We start from the raw sequence: 18128 nt of genomic DNA on the forward strand, positions 1-18128 counted from the left end.
CAAAAACCATTTAATTCTTCCACTCGCGTTAATAAATTTATAACTAATAGTGTGTCAATGTTAAACGAAACACGAATAGGAAGTAGCAAGAGTATTAGGAATGATTAGTAATAAGTAAATGGTAGAAAACTAATGCCAATTTGTATTCGGCTTGAATTTCGAAAGAGGTAAACTCACGAAAATCATTTAATTGTTCCATACGCGTTAATAAATTTATAACAAATAGTGCATCAATGTTAAACGAAACACCAATAGGAAGTAGCGAGAGTATTATGAATGATTAGAAATAAATAAATGGTAGAAAACTAATGCTAATTTGTATTCCTCTTGAATTTCGAAAGAGGTAAACACACGAAAATCATTTAATTGTTCCACATGCGTTAATAAATTTATAATTAATAGTGTATCAATGTTAAACCAAATGCCAATAGGAAGTGAAGAAGGTATTAGAATCGATTAGACACTGTTAAATATCAGAAAACTAATGCTCACGTACCTCCAGGCTCGCGCGTCTCACGACACGTCTGATCCTGTCGGCTGTTGCGTACAAAATGGCGACCGTCTACTGTAAGTCACTGGATTCCGTTTGAATTTTGAAAGAGATCACAAAAGCATTTAATTGATCCACTCGCGTTAATAAATTTATAACTAATAGTTTGTCAATGTTAAACGAAACACCAATAGGAAGTAGCGAGAGTATTATGAATGATTAGAAATAAATAAATGGTAGAAAACTAATGCTAATTTGTATTCCTCTTGAATTTCGAAAGAGGTAAACACACGAAAATCATTTAATTGTTCCACATTCGTTAATAAATTTATAACTAATAGTGTATCAATGTTAAACCAAACACCAATAGGAAGTGAAGAAGGTATTAGAATCGATTAGACACTGTTAAATATCAGAAAACTAATGCTCACGTACCTCCAGGCTCGCGCGTCTCACGACACGTCTGATCCTGTCGGCTGTCGCGTACAAAATGGCGACCGTCTACTGTAAGTCACTGTATTCCGTTTGTATTTCGAAAGTGGAAAAACCATTTAATTCTTCCACTCACGTTAATAAATTTATAACTAATAGTGCATCAATGTTAAACTAAACACCAATAGGAAGTGGCGAGAGTATTAGGAATGATTAGAAATAAATAAATGGTAGAAAACTAATGCTAATTTGTATTCGGTTTGAATTTCGAAAGAGGTAAACTCACGAAAATCATTTACTTGTTTCACACGCGTTAATAAATTTATAACTAATAGTATATCAATGTTAAACCAAACACCAATAGGAAGTGAAGAAGGTATTAGAATCGATTAGACACTGTTAAATATCAGAAAACTAATGCCCACGTACCCCTACTGTAAGACACTGAATTCCAATTGAATTTCAAAGGAGGAAAGATCACTAAAACTATTTAATTCTTCCACTCGCGTTAATAAATTTATAATTAAAGCTGTATTAACATTAAACGAAACACTTTTAGGTATGGCATTGCATTTAATATCCACAGTTTATATTTCAGGACAATCTTCTTGACACGGATCATGGAAAGTAGGAGAAAACATATAATGTTTCCTTCTACTTTTCTAGATATTTATATTTAATTAGGTAGGCTCCTCTAGTAATTTAACATTAGCTTTTATGTAGGGAGGATATTACTATTAAGCGCAATTACTAAATTAGGTAGGTATAATTAGAATTTAATTAGGTAGGCTTGTACTCCATTTTGCTTCGATTTCTGCTTCATTTTGCATCGACTTTTGTCATAAATAAACCTTTTCAAGGCAGATTCTTCTGAAAACTCTAAAGGTTGTTGGTTCTTCGTACAACGATCTAACCACGATCGTTGCTTCGTCGAGTCGTATATTAGGAAAGTTGTAAATCAACATTCTTTCTAAATTGAGGGTGGTTGGGTAGGGTTAGGGTAGGTCTCTATACGTAGCAACCTCCACGTGGTGAGACCTGGGCAATCTATATTATTTAGTATGTAATTATTAATTGCATTGCCGGGACCAGGGTAATGCAATTATTAACTACATACAAAATACTATGAGCGAATAACTGCGATCTTTCTTGTAGAATTTACCATAAACGTAGCTTGATTCTAGTGTGCATCAGTATATATAGGCTAGGCAATGTTTCATTCAGCCTGTTCATTTCCCTTTAAAATAAGCGCAACAGCATTAATGATTTTTAACGAAGTTACAGTCATTTTACGTAGTCTTTGCATTATCAGCTCTTGCCTTTCCTCCGTTACTCGAGCACTGTAGCAATGGTAACATTCAGATAGCCACAACTTTGTTAATACTGAACCAAAACCATTGCTATGATAATCAAATTAAAGCTTAAATCGTCCTCTTCTATCCTGCATTGGCTTATTTTATTGCGGTCGATAATAAAGTAAAGAAATCGCCACTTGAAAAGCAACTTGTCAAGGTTTAAAAGTTTCCAGTTTTCAAGGTGGCGTTTGGCCCATAAAAAATACGGATATAATTTGTCGGTCAGATCGCTGGAAAGCGTAGACATTTTTCTTTAAAACGAGCCCAACAACATTAAAATACGATTATTTTTAACAAAGTTACAGTCATTTTACAAAACCCTTGCATTTTCAGTTCTTGTTTCTCCTTTGCTCGTCCTGCCATCTGTGGCTATTGGGCCAAGTTTGTCGAAGAATGATTCCTGTTTGCATTCGCTAGATGGCGACTCATGGATTATACTCGGTTTTTTCAGGTTTAATCATTTTTTAACACAAATACACAAGCTATTAGAGTACTTGAAACGCTAAGAATGAATCCGTTCGTGTTATCGAAACACTGTCTCTTTTATTAATAAATACTTTACTTTTAAATTACATCACACACAATGCTCTAATTTAATAATACTTGAAAAATTCTGACTCTACATTGTTCATTGAAATAAATATGCCCTTTGCACTTGTTAATAATAAATGACTTGTTTAAATGTGACATCAATTGATTCACGCTAGGTTTGGAAAGTACTGAGATTAATTATTTGTTTATCTATCAAAACGATTTGAACCTGTTAGTATATGCATGGTTTTCCCATCTAGTGACGTAAATAGGAATTATTCCGCGACAAACTTGGCCTAATAGCCACAGATAGCGCCACTTGTTCTATAGGTAAAAGAAATTTCTTTTTTTATGCGTTTTTGTAAGCAATTGCTAGAAATCCTTTGTACGTATATAATAATTTATATAATCTTCTACAAGGGTGAGAAAATTTTATTTTGTTATACATTAAATACATAAATTTATGAAAAAGTCTTCGTATTAGATTATGTATATTACAATAATGGTTTAAAAGTGTTTGAAAAGAAGAGAAAGAAATTTATTGTGGATGAATATACGAACTTTCTGTGGAAAGATATTGTTTTTCTTAACTATTAGTACTTTCACTTCGATGTTTGATAAATATATTACGTTTGAAATGTTCATGGATGAATTGTAATCAGTAAGAACGCGAGAATGTGTGTTTAAAGAAGTTCCGATCGTTTGAAATTTCGCGCGCAAGCCGGATACCTCTGTCGTCGTCCTGTTATCTCGCTAATGGAAGTAAAAATCGGTAACAAATCAGTCATCCCGACAGTGGCGCCTTCTGACGTTAGAGGACCTTCTATCAAGTCATGGTATCCGTGTACCGAAAGCAGAATTTGACAGAAGCTCCAGCTCCTGCACGGAGGCGCCATCTGGTGTCGCAAGACCACCTGCCGTGTCGTGCTATTCTGGTACAAAGTATGAAAATTGACAGCTAATTCATCACCGTCACAGAGGCGCCATCTAGCGTCAGTGTACCTCCGTGGCATCATGTGATCCTGTTAGAAGAAGCAACTTTTGATGGAAGATGCAACCGGGCTACAGAAGCGTTGCTCCCGCCAATCGGGATACCTCCACTCGCAACATGCGACCCGAATGATAGAAGTAGATTTTGAGTCGAGTCTCGCGATTATCTTATTTCGAACGACGAATATGCGGAAGTACAAGTGTACGTGACATAATGGAGGAATCGTGGAACGTAGATTCGGCCAACGAAATTCGATATATGTATCTGACGGAAATATGGTGGTCGATAAGGGGAGAGACGACTGCACGTTGTGTCAAATCTCGTTGATTTATTTTTTGCTCAACGCAAAATACATACCAAACAACGGAACGTTTATTTTAGGAATGCTGGATAATTGATACTTATCGTACGAGTTGTTACGATTGGAGATTAAGCGCTGTAACGTTCGAAATTGATTTACCTTGACAACTTTCGTATTCTTTTTTAATTTCGTTTTGTGTCGCGTGTCGGTTCGACAAGAATAAAATGCGCAGAATACGTATAAATGTGAAAGAATCTCGAATCGATCGAATAAAATGGATCGTTGCCTGTGCGAATAATTAACCGGCAGGATTTTGTATCTTTGTTCGACTTCCTATGCATTTGCTCGGGTGATTGACGTAGCACGTAACTGGTCGAAAATAGATGAATTATCTTCTTCGTTATTCTGTTACGTGTCCGTTATAGTAAGTGAAAACATCTAACAACCCTGTTTCCGAAAACTATATTCGAACGAATGAATTGAGTTTCAATTTAACTTTTCGATAATTCTAAACACAACAATGTCGAAACATCGTGTAGATTGCATAACAAGGATAAATATTGCAAAACGAACAATGTCGGGATAATATTATTAAAAAAACTTGTGCAATTAACCAGCCAATCATTGAATTGGACAAACGTGTTCTTATTTTTGATTGGTGTGGCTCTATAGGGTTTGTTCCAGAAACACGTTCTGTTTTACCAACAGAGGTCCTAGTGCAACGGGTTCAGTATTTGCGAAAAAGAATTTACATTGAAGATCCATACGGTTCTGAACCCGGTTACAGATCTATAAGTTTTCTGAACGCGCACCCCGTACACGATCGCTTTCACCCTTGTGCCGCCTGAGCCTTTGATGAAATTTCGGCGCAGAAAGTGCCTGGAATTCAAAGTCGGGATCGGTACTGACGAGCATCGTGGTAACGTTACGATTTGCATCCGCGCGTGGTGTTGATTATATTTCGCGCCTAAATACATTACGTTAACGGAACGTATACTTGTTGCAGATTAATGTCAGGCATCGCAAGTGCCAGGCTCGCTGAAGAGCGAAAAGCATGGAGGAAAGATCACCCTTTCGTAAGATGCACTTTATGCCGCTTTTGCTTTACTGTAATCGCGATCTAAGCGTGTAGTTACCACTTCCTTGCAATTTTTCACACGAACCTTCCTGATCGTTTCACTGTGTAAATTTGAATGACAGCTACATCTGTATTTTTTGCTCAAACATAATTCGTTCGCAAACGATAGTTTGTATCGGTATCGCGATATTCGTTTGCTACGAAACAATTATTCCGTAAAAATTCTAACCTTTCCACTAGACACATATTTACTTCGCTTTCCAAGAGATTTCGAATCTGAATTTTTGTTTCATAGGGATTCGTAGCGCGACCACTTAGAAACCAAGATGGAACTCTTAACTTGATGAGCTGGGAGTGCGCGATACCTGGAAAAAAATCTGTAAGTTCTAGTTCATAATGCTGCATGTATTGTTACTTTGAATGGTACTGTCTAAATGTATAATTTCATAGACACCATGGGAGGGTGGATTGTACAAGTTGCGAATGATCTTCAAAGATGATTATCCGTCCAGTCCTCCAAAATGTAAATTCGAACCTCCCTTATTCCATCCAAATGTTTATCCATCTGGAACTGTGTGTTTGTCGCTCTTAGACGAAGAAAAAGATTGGAGGCCTGCTATCACTATTAAACAGATCTTACTTGGTATACAAGATTTATTGAACGAACCAAACGTAAAGGATCCAGCACAAGCAGAGGCATATACAATATATTGGTACTGTTTTTATGCTACGCAACATTAAATTGAAATCAAAGTACTTGTCAGCACAAATATCACTTTCATTTTTGTTGTTACAGCCAAAATCGTTTGGAATATGAAAAACGTGTCAAAGCTCAGGCCAGAGCAATGGCTCCGCAAGAATAAATTTATATTAAGTCTCATTAAATACAAATATTCCAACTATATAAAGAGGTTATCGTATATCTATCACATATTCTAATATCAATTTACATTTCTTATCTTTTTTATAAGTAACATTAGTATACGATGTAGCTAATTTACTATTGTCTGCATTTTCATTTGTGTCATAAAATTCTCACATGTAATCGTTAATTTTCTTTAACAACCGTGCATTATGTTAGACACAAAAAGCAAGATGTTACAATTCTTTTAAAAATTTCGTGTATAATGCTACAGTTTTTAGTTACACGAGCTTTGATGATATGTTTCCATACTATGGATTTATATGTAAGCCAAAATTTAATTCGTAAGACTTAGTAGCAATTATTGATAAGTCCTTGGGGTGATCTATGAAGCAAACTATGCGAGTAAAAGGAGAACATGAAATGGTTCCAAAACGTCAGTTTCTTCTTTGATCATTAAACAGTCAGTATCCCCGAAAAAATGTATTTAAAAGTCTTGTAAGCATTGTACAAATTTTAAGAAATAAAGTATTCCAATTCATTTGACTCTTGTTTCTCTTTGCTAGAAAAATGAGAAGCTGATTAAAAACGTAAAAGTACGGTAGTAAGTATCAAGTATCTCATATTTTTAATTAGGAGAACCGCACGTCGAAACCTAATACATTTGTTTGCACGCAACCTGCGCCATACTAATTTATACACTAATGCATAACGGTAATTATACGAAAGAAGTGAAATAAAGTCTTCAATCAGAGTTCAACGGAACATTTGAGTCATATCAATACTATATGACGTTTAATCTTAGTGTTTTTTTACACTCGTTTGCTTATCGATCGTCGCACTTGAATTATTTGTCGTCCATCACGAGCAACGTGAAGTGGCGTATGTGAAATTTTTGTATGCACAAAATTTAATCCGTGATCAGTTCATAATTATCGGTGATCAAAGAAAGTCAGTAAATCTAAATAACGTGAAATTTGAAACGTTTGTGTTATTTATTAAATCATGTCTACAACTAAAAAACCAGTCTGGGGAATAGACCCTGGAATTATAACGGCATGTACGTTAGGATTTGCCGCTTCTTACTATGCTTATATCGTGGAAACAACAGCAGAAAAAGAGGCATCGTACGAGGCGATGTGCGACATAAGCGAACACGTTAGTTGCAGTAAAATATTTGCGTCCGAGTAAGTTTTCATAATATTACTACTTAAAGTGTGCACGATATAGTTGCTGAATCAAGTGGAGCAGCGTATTCTTAATGCAATGTCATTGTGGAAAAGTTGCCCAACACGTGGCTTGCGTTGCGACTAATGCAAACATATGAACGATCTAAACAGTTGAAAAGTATTTTCATTTCACATTACAATCTCAAATATCGTATAAAAATAGCTAATGTATGAAGTTATTTTTAAATATTCTAATAATTAAATCTTTAAATTCAATTAATTCGTATGTATATTAGCCTTAAGGTGTGTGCAATTAAATAGGTATTTATTTAATACGCAATTTACTGTTAAATTTGTAATATTTACCAATTGATTTAATTTATTAATTGAAACATATGTACATATATATATGTACACACATAATTAATATATATGTATACTTCCAATATGTATATATATATATGTACACTCCCCAAAAAGAAGATATCACTTACTTGTTATCTTTAATCTTTCATGTTATAATTTTAACAAAAAATTTGTATTGGGTGCAGAATATCTTGTAAAAATATGTAAGAATAACTTTGGTTGATGAAAGGGCAGTTAGTTCTCTCAAAAAGAAATGCATATAAATGGGCAAGGACAATATGGTAGTATGCTTAAAAACTAAAGATATGTATTTCTTGTAATATAAACTGTAAGTACATAAATATAAACAAAATAGAATTGTATGGCTTTTTAATAATGTGTAGAACCACCTTTGTTTTCTATAACTTCTCTCATTTGTTTAGGTAACAAAACGTACAAGTCTTGAATTTTGGTTTATGATAAATTGTTTCATTTTGTTTCAATACACTTTTTTAACTCTTTTACATCGTCAAATTACCTTCCCTCTGGATACACTACTTATCATAGTAATTCCTAACAATTCTTTATTATATTTAAATCTGGAGAGTTATTGACCATTCTGGAACATAAATTTTTTTTTTACAATACTCTTGTATAACTTTTGCTTTGTGACACCAACATTATATATCTTGTTGGAATATGCCTGATTCTTGCTCATATCATTATGTATTCTTTTTTTAAATACTTGATGTTTAAAATAATCTTTACAGATGAGAATAGGTTCAACCTAGATGGTCTTGATGGATGTTTACACTATTATTATGATATATGTAACTAATTAGTGATAACAATTTATACAGGGTACTCTTTAAATAGAATTTACAACTTTTGTTATCATAAACATAACATGAGAAGTTAAAGATAGCACGCGTGTGTTATCTTTTTGCTGACATGTATCTATGATTATATGCATACATATGTATCAGGCTAGCCAACTGTTTTTTCATGGACAAATACCAAATAAGTAAGTATCGCCACCTTTGGCAATTCCATCGCAGCAAGAAATGACGGGTGGAGATGAACTGTAGTAGTGGATTGCAACGTTGCACATTTAATGCATTGTGGATGCAGCACATACGTGCGATCCCCATTCATTATTTCTTGCTATGCTTCTTATTAGCGGCGGTTTCACTTTGCTCGCGAGGACTTAATGGCTATGATTGATATACATATAAGTACCGATATATTTAAGGCTTACGTTCACATATATCAAGCTGTATCGCACATAGAAATTTTCCTTAATGATACCGTATATGGGTTTATGTTTTATTTCAAAACAAATCATATTTTTTTATTACCTGTAACAAATATACCCAATTTTGTTTAAAGAATCGATGTATTTTTAAATTTTCAATTTGTGTCTGAGGGATGTTTTAATATGAGAAAGATTACTATTTTTGTAGAAATACATTTGTAACGTTCAATGTTGTAGAGTTGTAATGTATTAAATGAAGCTTTTTATTACAGATATGGGAAAGGATTTGGAATAATTCCGGAGTCATCTGTTTTGTACATGCCAAATTCTGTATACGGATTAATATTTTATATTGTGGTCGCGATATTGAGTACGTATGACATTCATGTTTTTACTATAATGCGGTTGCTCGACTTTAACGAATTTCACGCGCAATGTAAACATCGTTACGGACGAATGAGGTCTTTATAAATTAATCGAATTTCAGAAACCAATAAAAATATTTTTGTTTCATTAAGAATAATTATTCAAGACGGAAATTTATACTTTAATTGACAAGTCGATACGCTTTATAGTGAATTTGTCTTTTCATAAATATTGTATCTTAACCTTTAATAATATTTTAATCACAATTTTTTTAGGTACGATTAATAAATATTCCATTCCGATTTTCGTCGTATGGTTAGGATTTTGGTCGAACATCGGTACGGTTTACTTGACCTACATTTTGTACAAGCTAAATAATATTTGTGTAGTCTGTGTTAGTACTTACTTCATAAACGCCATTATTTTAATACTCGCTATTAAGAAGTATCGGAAACTATTTCAAAATGGCACAAATAAGAATAAGAAAAAGAAAAAGTTGAATTAAATATCGACTTTTACGAAACACAAGAGATTTTCTCATATCATTTTTAAAAACTCCATAGAAATCGATCATTTGTTATTTTTTTTTTCTGTTCTTTACTTATAACTTACGTCGCTTTATTTAGTAATACTTTACACTTTATACCGATGATATTTTTATGTACTATTTTGATATAACCCTGTTGAAATAAATGCTGTAAATGCAAACAAATTATGGTGAATCGTCATTTCGATCTTTATACAATTCCAAATGTTGAAAACAATTTGATGTAGTATTTAGTAAAATATTGCTAAGAAGGAATCGCTGGTTGCCTGTTCATTCCTCTTTAGCGACCTGATATGTAATCTTGGACTGTTATCTAGTGCGTGAGGTAAAGTAAACTAAATCTCACATTAAGTGTTACGTAAATAAAGTACAATCTACCTCTTATAATCAATATAGTGGTCCATAGGCAGCGTTAACGTTACTTTACACTATACAAAATATTGTTAGAAACGTTTCGGTAATAATTAATACCCGCGCGATTGTTTCAACTTCAATTAGATTGCATTGGAAATTAAATTGGCCGTTCAAGCTCGCTCTTCCTCCCTGATGAATCACAGATCAAACTCTTACTACAAGGAACTGTAAAGAATACTCCTGGTAAATTTTCACCTCTAAATTGAACTTTCACAATACTATTAGTTTACATGATAATCGACCAATAAATAAACTTTTAAGAAATTCCGATCCCGAATTTTACCCAGGAACATTCTTTTCATTTCTTCTGTGAACCATTCTGTTCAATGGACCGAGAATCTTTAACCGTAGCTTCGCGTGAAAGATGAAGTGGTGGGGGTACTGAACGACGTAGTAGTGGGGATAGCGATTTCGACGATCTTAAACGACCAATTCACTCGTCTGAACTAAACTAAGCTAAAGTTAACCTCTCGCGTTTAAAAATTGTAATTATCGAGCACGACGACGATGTCAATACTCGTGTCTGGTGTCTCTCATTAGGTCCCTGTTGCTGCGACTGATGCTGGCCAGAATTCCGGGACTCTTCAGAGGCGGTGTTTCGTCCAAACGATTCAACTGCAAATTGGACGTGTATGGTATTCGCAGGGGTGGTGGTGTGTCCGCGCCGTTTCTAGCAGCCTCGACGTTGAAGCTCTTGCTGCGCGATAAAGAGGACTTGTACGTTCTCTCGGGCTTGGCGGGGGCGGCCTGGTGGTTCGTTTGCACGGCGAGTTTCGGTGACGTCACCGTGTTCTTTATGGAGATGTTGATCATGCTGCCGTACCGACGCGATTGGCTCGTCGGCGAGATCGCGGCGCGATGCATAGTTCCTTGTTTCACCGCAGCGGTGGGGGGCTGGCGTCGCGACGTCGAACGCGCCTGCGCGCGATCGGACTGCCCGACCGATCGCAGATTCCTGGGCAATGTTTGCGCGCTGCGAAAGTGGTCCTCCCTCTCGTGGTCGCTGGCCAGCCGACCGGTGGACTTGCTAAACCTGCCAAGGGAGCTGGACGCGACGCTGAAACCGCGCCGATATTCGACAATTGACTCCCGTTCTCCTGTACAGCCGACTCCGACAACTACATAGCGCAGCGCTGTCCAAGCCAGAGGTCTCGCGAAACTTCTAGGGTTCTCCCACTCTCACCTGAATTCGATTGCAGCGTTTGCAACGTTTCTCACGACGAAGACGCTAGGTGGTCACGGCTACTTCTTTGGCACGGTTTCCTTGACAACGTGGGTACGCTGTATCGAGGAGGGGGAAGGACTGTTTGGAAAGGATGCAGGTACGCGTTGGAGCCCCTTACGCTGGACAGCGCTGACATAGCGGCACATGCCCCTCCCACCTTCATGCAGCCTTCACCCATAGTCGAAGCGACCGACTTTCGTCTAGGAGTCCTAGACTCTAGGTACACGATTCGGACAAGCGAAGCACATCGTCTATGGACACGTGTCGGCTTATCGACACTCGTACACGCCTACGTTTCGTAGCCAGGTAACGCGACACAGTCACTCGCGTTACAATTAGCTTGCACGATCGACGAGTCGATTGCACACGGATTAGCTGTTCGACGTGTTCGCTATCACCGTTCGATCGGACAACCGTCACAGAGACACGCAACTTTTTAATCAGAAGGTACAAAAAAGCAAGGAACCTTTTTTATGTAATTTTATCAGCAATCCTGAATTCTGTATTCAAAGGTATTCTCTTCAGTTATCGAGTGTACGTGACGATGGTCCTTCACGAGGATTGGCGCATCACAGGCACGTGACGCGTGTGATAGCGAAGCTGTCAATGCTTTTAGTGGCTTGGTTACCTGTACTCTGTCTCAGCGGCAGTCCTGCCGCGCGGCTTCGCCGATCGCCTCGCGTCCCGGTAGCCTTTCTCGCGCCCGTAGATGCTTCCACCAAACGGATCCTCGCCTAGGTAATACCTGTGAACCGGTGGTGTCGATTCGCTGCGTTGCCATTGCTCCTGTGCGGTGTGCTCGTTTGTTCTGACTGTTCTGGTCGTCTTATTTGTGTTGTTTATCGCAGCGTTCCTTGGTGACCTGGGGGGTCGTTCGGGGGGCTTGTCCTCGACGTCCCTCTCGTGGACCAAAGGGATGTTCTTGTCGATCACGTTGTACTGCAGATACGTCGGCCCGTTGTCGTCCGTTTGAGTCAGTTGGGAGGTGGAGCTGCTACCGGTGCGTTTGTTCTTCCTCTCGGTGCTGGCAGAACGTAGCTTACCCACCAGCTTTCTGAACGACTCCCCGATCTTGTACTTGGAGTGTCCTGAACCTGGAAGATTGCGAATGCATCACTGTTCGAACAAACGCTACTCTCACGTAGGGTTGGAAGATTACTCTTCACATTTTTATCATATTCGAACACTTGGATGATTCAATTACTGGACGAAGATCATTCGAATGGTATTTAAATACTCAGATATTCGACGAAGATAATTCAAATAGTTATTCGAATACTCAGAATTCAAATAATGATACTCGAGTACTCAAATATTCGACGAAGATCATTCGAATGGTATTCGAATACTCAACACTCAAATGATACTCGAGTACTCAAATATTTCACGAACAATAATCGAAGTTTATTCGTAACAATTGAATATGTACAGTAATGCTCGCTTAAATTTAAGTGTGTCGAGATGTAGAAATTTGTATTGTAAAATTTTCAATCTTTTTCATTATTCTTGCTACATAAGTGTTAACTTTCTCTAGAGTCGAATCGTGCTTTCCTCAAGACACTGAACAGTGAGGGAATAATTAAAATGGGTCGTTGAAATTTAGGTGAGCATCACGAATCTATAAAATATTCGAATATTTGAGTAATCTTAGCCCCTATTTTCAAATGCCTTTGAGACTAACTCTTCGCGGGACGAGCTGGATTCGGAGTTTCGTTGGACTTCTTATTATCGCGCGAGGTTGACTCTGGTCTAGGCGAAGTAGACCGAGACCTCGAGATCGACTTCTTACGATTCTCCCGTTCGATTGGCTGTTCTTGAACATCACGACTGCGACTCTCCCAGGTTCTCTGCACCACATGGATTGGGCTTGTGGTGCGGCCTGGTACCGAATCGTTTAAACTAGTTCTTTCCTCGGATCTCGTTGACCACTGAAACCGACAACATGTGAAACCGTCACTGTCTGGTGATCAGCAACACTGCCCGACACGATTTTTGTCTTCCAATAATCAATGAATGATCTCATGCAAAGTACAGAACGTTAGAAAGTTCTATTACTCGCAGTGAATTCATTTCATATAAGTTTTATACATTCTTACACGTTACAAAACTTTTCAATATTCAATCGTTATAACCATTTCAATAAATAGGTATTCCAACAATAACAATCGCGTTTAGGAACAAATTTAATTTGTTAATTTGTACGATTCTTTATCCAGGTATGTTTAATATCGAATTTAGGTAATTTATAGCACATTTTAATTATTCTTTCGCATTTATGCTTATTTTTGCTCGCTTCCTCGTTCCACAGTCCGGTCACCTCTACTAGTTGCATAAGCAAGTGACCGGTCGTGTAGCTAATCCGAACGGTCAGTTGCCGTCTCTTCTGGTGTGTCCACTTCCAGGACACACTTAATTCCATCTATCTCCCTCTGGATCTCCGCTCGCAGCAACCTCCACGTGGTGAGACCTGGTAATCGGTATTACTCGCGACGAATAATCATTCTTCGTCGCGGGTGGTACCGAGCTAATTGGCTGCGAATTTAGAATATTATTTTACGATATTGAAAAGTTTTGTAACGTCTAGGAATGTATAAAACTTTCTAACGTTTGTACGTTTGTATGCAACACTTGTTTGGCGAGTGTGGCTTTACAAGGGTTCATTGGTTATTGGAAGGCAAAAATCGTGTCGGACGGTGCAATTGTACTATTTGCTTCTAGCTTATTTTGTAAAGTACCCCTAAAGGAATTTGATCACACCTGTTCCTTGGATTTTCGTCTGACAGGTGGAGAAGGAGTGCGTTGTCGATCGTGCACCGACTCCTGGTGCTCGCGACGAAGAACTGACTCATACGTCCGCGAGTATGTGGATTCCTGAACCTGGTTCCTCCCGATGTCGTGGGCATGTCCATTCACGTGAACCGGTTCAACGTATTGCGACGGAGAGCTCGTCTTGTGATTTTGTCTGTCTGGGTAACGAAGTGCGACCTTGGTTATTATTAAAGGTGTAGGAGGTGGTCTAAATATGGCTTAGAATTTTTACTTGAGGGTTTTATTTTTCAAGATATTTTGTTTTTTATTCGATGTAACACATCAGTGTATATCTAAAGTATTTGATCTGAAAATATGCAGCTTTCACTTTTCTTTTGAATTATTTTAAGAGTGGCCCAAATTTGGATCACACTTTCCAATATGAACATTTTTGCTTTCAAAAGGTTTGGCAATAGTAGACCTTGAAGTAAAAGTGCTAACCCATACTTAGACCATCTCCTCTACCAACATCGCCTATGCCAAGAACGCTTATGCTACCGTATCACCTACACTGTCTAGACCTTTAAATACCTCTTCCTTGGTATCTCTCTGACCACTCGCTGATCCCATGGAAATATCCCGAAGGAGAAGTCGAGTCTCGCCCAGTGCTTCGCCACTGATGCCTGTTGGAGTTCACGTTCTGGTAATCGCGCTCCTTAGGGGTGCAGGACTTCATGGTAACGTTGATGTAGCTAGTGTTGGTGCTGGTCGGGAGTGGTGATTCGTCTGCATCGATGGAACCATGAGAAGAACGCGACTCGCTGCCGAAGTGACTCTCCAACCACTTGGACGTCTCGAACTTTCTCGCTTCATCTTCCTCCTCCAGGTCCAGTGGTTTCTTCGTCAACACGTCTTTTCGCGAAGGGAAACCCTCTGCAGGAAAGCCTGTGACAGTTCATCGAGTCTTGTCAGTTGCAAGTTTTAGACATAATGAGATCTTGATCTACTTGAACAGGTGCTCTTTCGAACACCTCATCTACTATACGTATTCGAATACTATGAGAGAACTTGGAATACTTGAATATTCGAATACTATGAGTGAACTTGAAATAATTGAATTTTCGAATATTATGAGTGAACTTTAAGTATTTGAATATTCGAATACTATGAGTGAACTTGAAATACTTGAGTATTCGAATACTATGAATATCCACACATTTAATGTGGAATGAAGTTTCAAACGACTCTAAAGTGAACTTTTATGAGGCATCCTTAAATCTACGAGGATGTACCTTTTCCACAACTTTACCATCGATATCATAGCGTTGTTGATTCTTTGCAAATATCTTGGAAACTAAATTCTAATTATGGTAGCAGGTATAGGAAAAAAGTGTTCAAAACCGTGACCTTGAAATATGTCGACAAGGTTATCGAAATCGCCGAAGATGGAAAATGTTTAAACGACTACCACAAACTCTTTCTTGTGACCCACGAAGGTGTCAACGAGAGCAAGAGAACACACCAGACTGTTTGTGGAAACGAGTAGTTCGCATGGCCGTTGGCGATGGCGTCCAGTCGCCTATGCGTTCCCCTTCGGTGGTCTCGGCGACGTAGCGCATTTCTCGGGCGACCCTCTCGCCACCCGAGATGTAATCGACCACGTCCTCGTCTCTCTTCTTGACGAATCTCTGAGAGCTTTCTTTCCTCTTCTCCGACGCGTCGTCAACGTTGGCGTCGCTCCCGTCGTCGGGAACCTCGTCGTCCTTTATCTGAAATCAATGTTGTAATATAATCATCATAATTCACTCACAGTTTTTTATCAAATCCGTTATGTTAATTCGTGAACAAATCCGTGAATGTTCTTCGATTCCTCCCTAACGTTTGCCTCTACAATATTGCTCCTAGATCTAGTCCAAACACTTTGAAACCTAATGTAGCAGATGCAGCTCATCGAGACAAAGCTCAAAGATGATGTCTCACGGTACAGAAGATTCAAGAAGAGATTATGCCGACCTAACCCAGATCTAACTCAGACCAATCTCATTCCATAGCTACCTCTTTCTAGAATCAGTTCATTCTGTACCTAAACTATTCTAGATCCAAATTATTCAATGTTAAGTAGTTCTAAATCTATCTCATTTTATACGTATACGTCGTGCTAGATCCAATTCATTTTTTACGTAACTTGTTCTAGATCCAGCTCGGTATATACTCAACTAGTTCTAGACCCAACTTGTTCTATACTCAGCTCATTCTATACCTAACTTGCTCTAGACTCAACTCGTTCTATATCTAACTTGCTCTAGACACAACTCATTTTACATTCAACTCATTCCATATTTAACTTGCTCTAGACCCAATTCGTTTTACATTCAACTCATTCTATATCTAACATGTTCTACACCCAACTCGTTCTATACTCAACTCATTCTATATCTAACTTGCTCTAGATCCAACTCGTTCTATACTCAACTCATTCTGTACCAAACTTGCTCTAGACTCAACTCGTTCTATATCTAACTTACTCTAGACCCAATTCTTTCTACATTCAACTCATTCTACATCTAACTTGCTCTAGACTCACCTCGTTCTACACTCAACTCGTTCTATATCTAACTTGCTCTACATCCAGTTCTCTCTACACTCGTTTCACTCTACCCCCAGTCTCCGTGTCGATCGAAGTTCTGGATTCAAATACCCTAACTACGTTGAACGTTCCAAAGTCGACGAGTTTAATAACCCTTCTTACTTATTCTACATTCACATTATCCTACGACCACCAGAACGTCATCAATCATCGATCCAAGCTTCCAAGTGCCAGAACCGATAACGATACTCCAGTCTACTGACCTCCTCGTGCTCGACGGTTCGTTTTCTCTCGGTGACGATCAATCCGTCCGACTTCAGTTCCTTCTTCTCCAAGGTTTTCTCAGTGTCGATGACCTTGTTCGACTTGGTCGTGTGCTGGACAACCCTGGGACCAGTTTGCAACGCCAACTGCTTCGACGATTCGGCGAGGGCAACTCTCAAATCGCTCCTGTTGCTTCTCACTGCCTTCTGGTAAGCCTGGAACCAGATCGGTCACTGTTAGCACGGTCAAGAGACTCGGACCTAGCCCCTGGACGAAAATCACCTGGCAGGTAGCGCGCACGCGTCCCGAAATCTGCCTTGCAATAAACCGGATCGTCCGGCCTTCGGGGCCCCGGCTCCCTTCGCGGACAAGTGGAAAGAAAGGTGTTTCTAACAGCTGAGGTCACGACACTCCGCTGGACGGTAAAAATAAAACAAGGCTGACACGATGTTGCGAAAGATTCGGCCCAGGTACGTGTCGGTACAATGCGAACAGGTCTGCGATGATAAAGTAACGAGAAATCGTTTCATAACTCGGGGTATAAATGTTCGGTCTCGTTTCACAACGGTGCAACGAGAACAGGGGGATCGTGGAAGAGGTGGTAAGAATAATGGGGAACTGTTAAAGGTGTTATGACATCTCGAAAATGGCCATTGTATCGGTCCTTCGAACGATTTTTAACGCTCGAATGGAAGAGAACACGGAGCTACCTGAACTTTTTCAACTTTCCTGGACCATTCCGTGAGAGTTTTTTTTTTTTTTTTTTTTTTTTTTAATTTTTCACACTCGCGAGTACGATCGTCATGAATGAAATTGTGACATTCAACTCCGGATCGAGGCAGCAGTGAACAAATGATCGGAATTTTTCGTTCGAATTGTTCCAACGAACAGGTGTATTCAAAGATGTGAATTGTCAAAGGTAGTATGATGTTTGAAACATTAGTTAACAGGAATTTGTTTTATAATGTGGACAGAGATTATTTTTTCTTTGTATCGTTTCAAAGAATAGGAGTAGTTATAAATATGGGGGAAATGTTGGAATTAGAAAAAAGTTTTACAGTATTTTCACAATTGCTCCCCGGACACTGCATTACTATAATAGTAATAAGTTATCAGAGAGTCCTCTTTCTGACAACACCTCCACAAAAACTTGCATAATCTAGCCCAA

At 38.4% G+C, this 18128-nt stretch overlaps 3 protein-coding genes across 3 annotated transcripts in view; 2 read left to right on the top strand and 1 right to left on the bottom strand.

Moving 5' to 3' along the window:
• Window positions 1–4843: 4843 nt before the first annotated feature.
• Lwr (ubiquitin conjugating enzyme lesswright) lies at window positions 4844–6581 on the top strand. Its single transcript, XM_076313282.1, has 5 exons — window positions 4844–5019; window positions 5107–5176; window positions 5474–5557; window positions 5629–5891; window positions 5975–6581. The coding sequence occupies exons 2-5, from the start codon at window positions 5111–5113 to the stop codon at window positions 6039–6041; spliced, it is 480 nt and encodes a 159-aa protein (XP_076169397.1). The 5' UTR covers window positions 4844–5019; window positions 5107–5110; the 3' UTR covers window positions 6042–6581.
• A 140-nt stretch (window positions 6582–6721) lies between these two features.
• On the top strand, window positions 6722–9881 carry Vkor (Vitamin-K epoxide reductase). Its single transcript, XM_076313281.1, has 3 exons — window positions 6722–7227; window positions 9082–9179; window positions 9451–9881. Exons 1-3 carry the CDS (start codon window positions 7046–7048, stop codon window positions 9678–9680), a joined length of 510 nt encoding a protein of 169 aa, XP_076169396.1. The 5' UTR covers window positions 6722–7045; the 3' UTR covers window positions 9681–9881.
• Window positions 7846–18128, bottom strand: part of Chas (chascon) — a 30680-nt gene continuing 20397 nt past the window's right edge. Inside the window, exons 6-12 of the mRNA XM_076313280.1 lie at window positions 16960–17175; window positions 15632–15878; window positions 14701–15054; window positions 14119–14327; window positions 13043–13289; window positions 11990–12455; window positions 7846–11193 (exon numbers count right to left, since the gene is read on the bottom strand). Coding sequence (XP_076169395.1) covers window positions 10647–11193; window positions 11990–12455; window positions 13043–13289; window positions 14119–14327; window positions 14701–15054; window positions 15632–15878; window positions 16960–17175 — 2286 coding nt within the window. The 3' untranslated portion in view covers window positions 7846–10646. The remainder of the gene's footprint in view (window positions 11194–11989; window positions 12456–13042; window positions 13290–14118; window positions 14328–14700; window positions 15055–15631; window positions 15879–16959; window positions 17176–18128) is intronic.

This window comes from Ptiloglossa arizonensis, chromosome 5 (genome assembly GCF_051014685.1).
Source record: "Ptiloglossa arizonensis isolate GNS036 chromosome 5, iyPtiAriz1_principal, whole genome shotgun sequence".
In the NCBI taxonomy this organism is placed as follows: domain Eukaryota; kingdom Metazoa; phylum Arthropoda; class Insecta; order Hymenoptera; family Colletidae; genus Ptiloglossa; species Ptiloglossa arizonensis.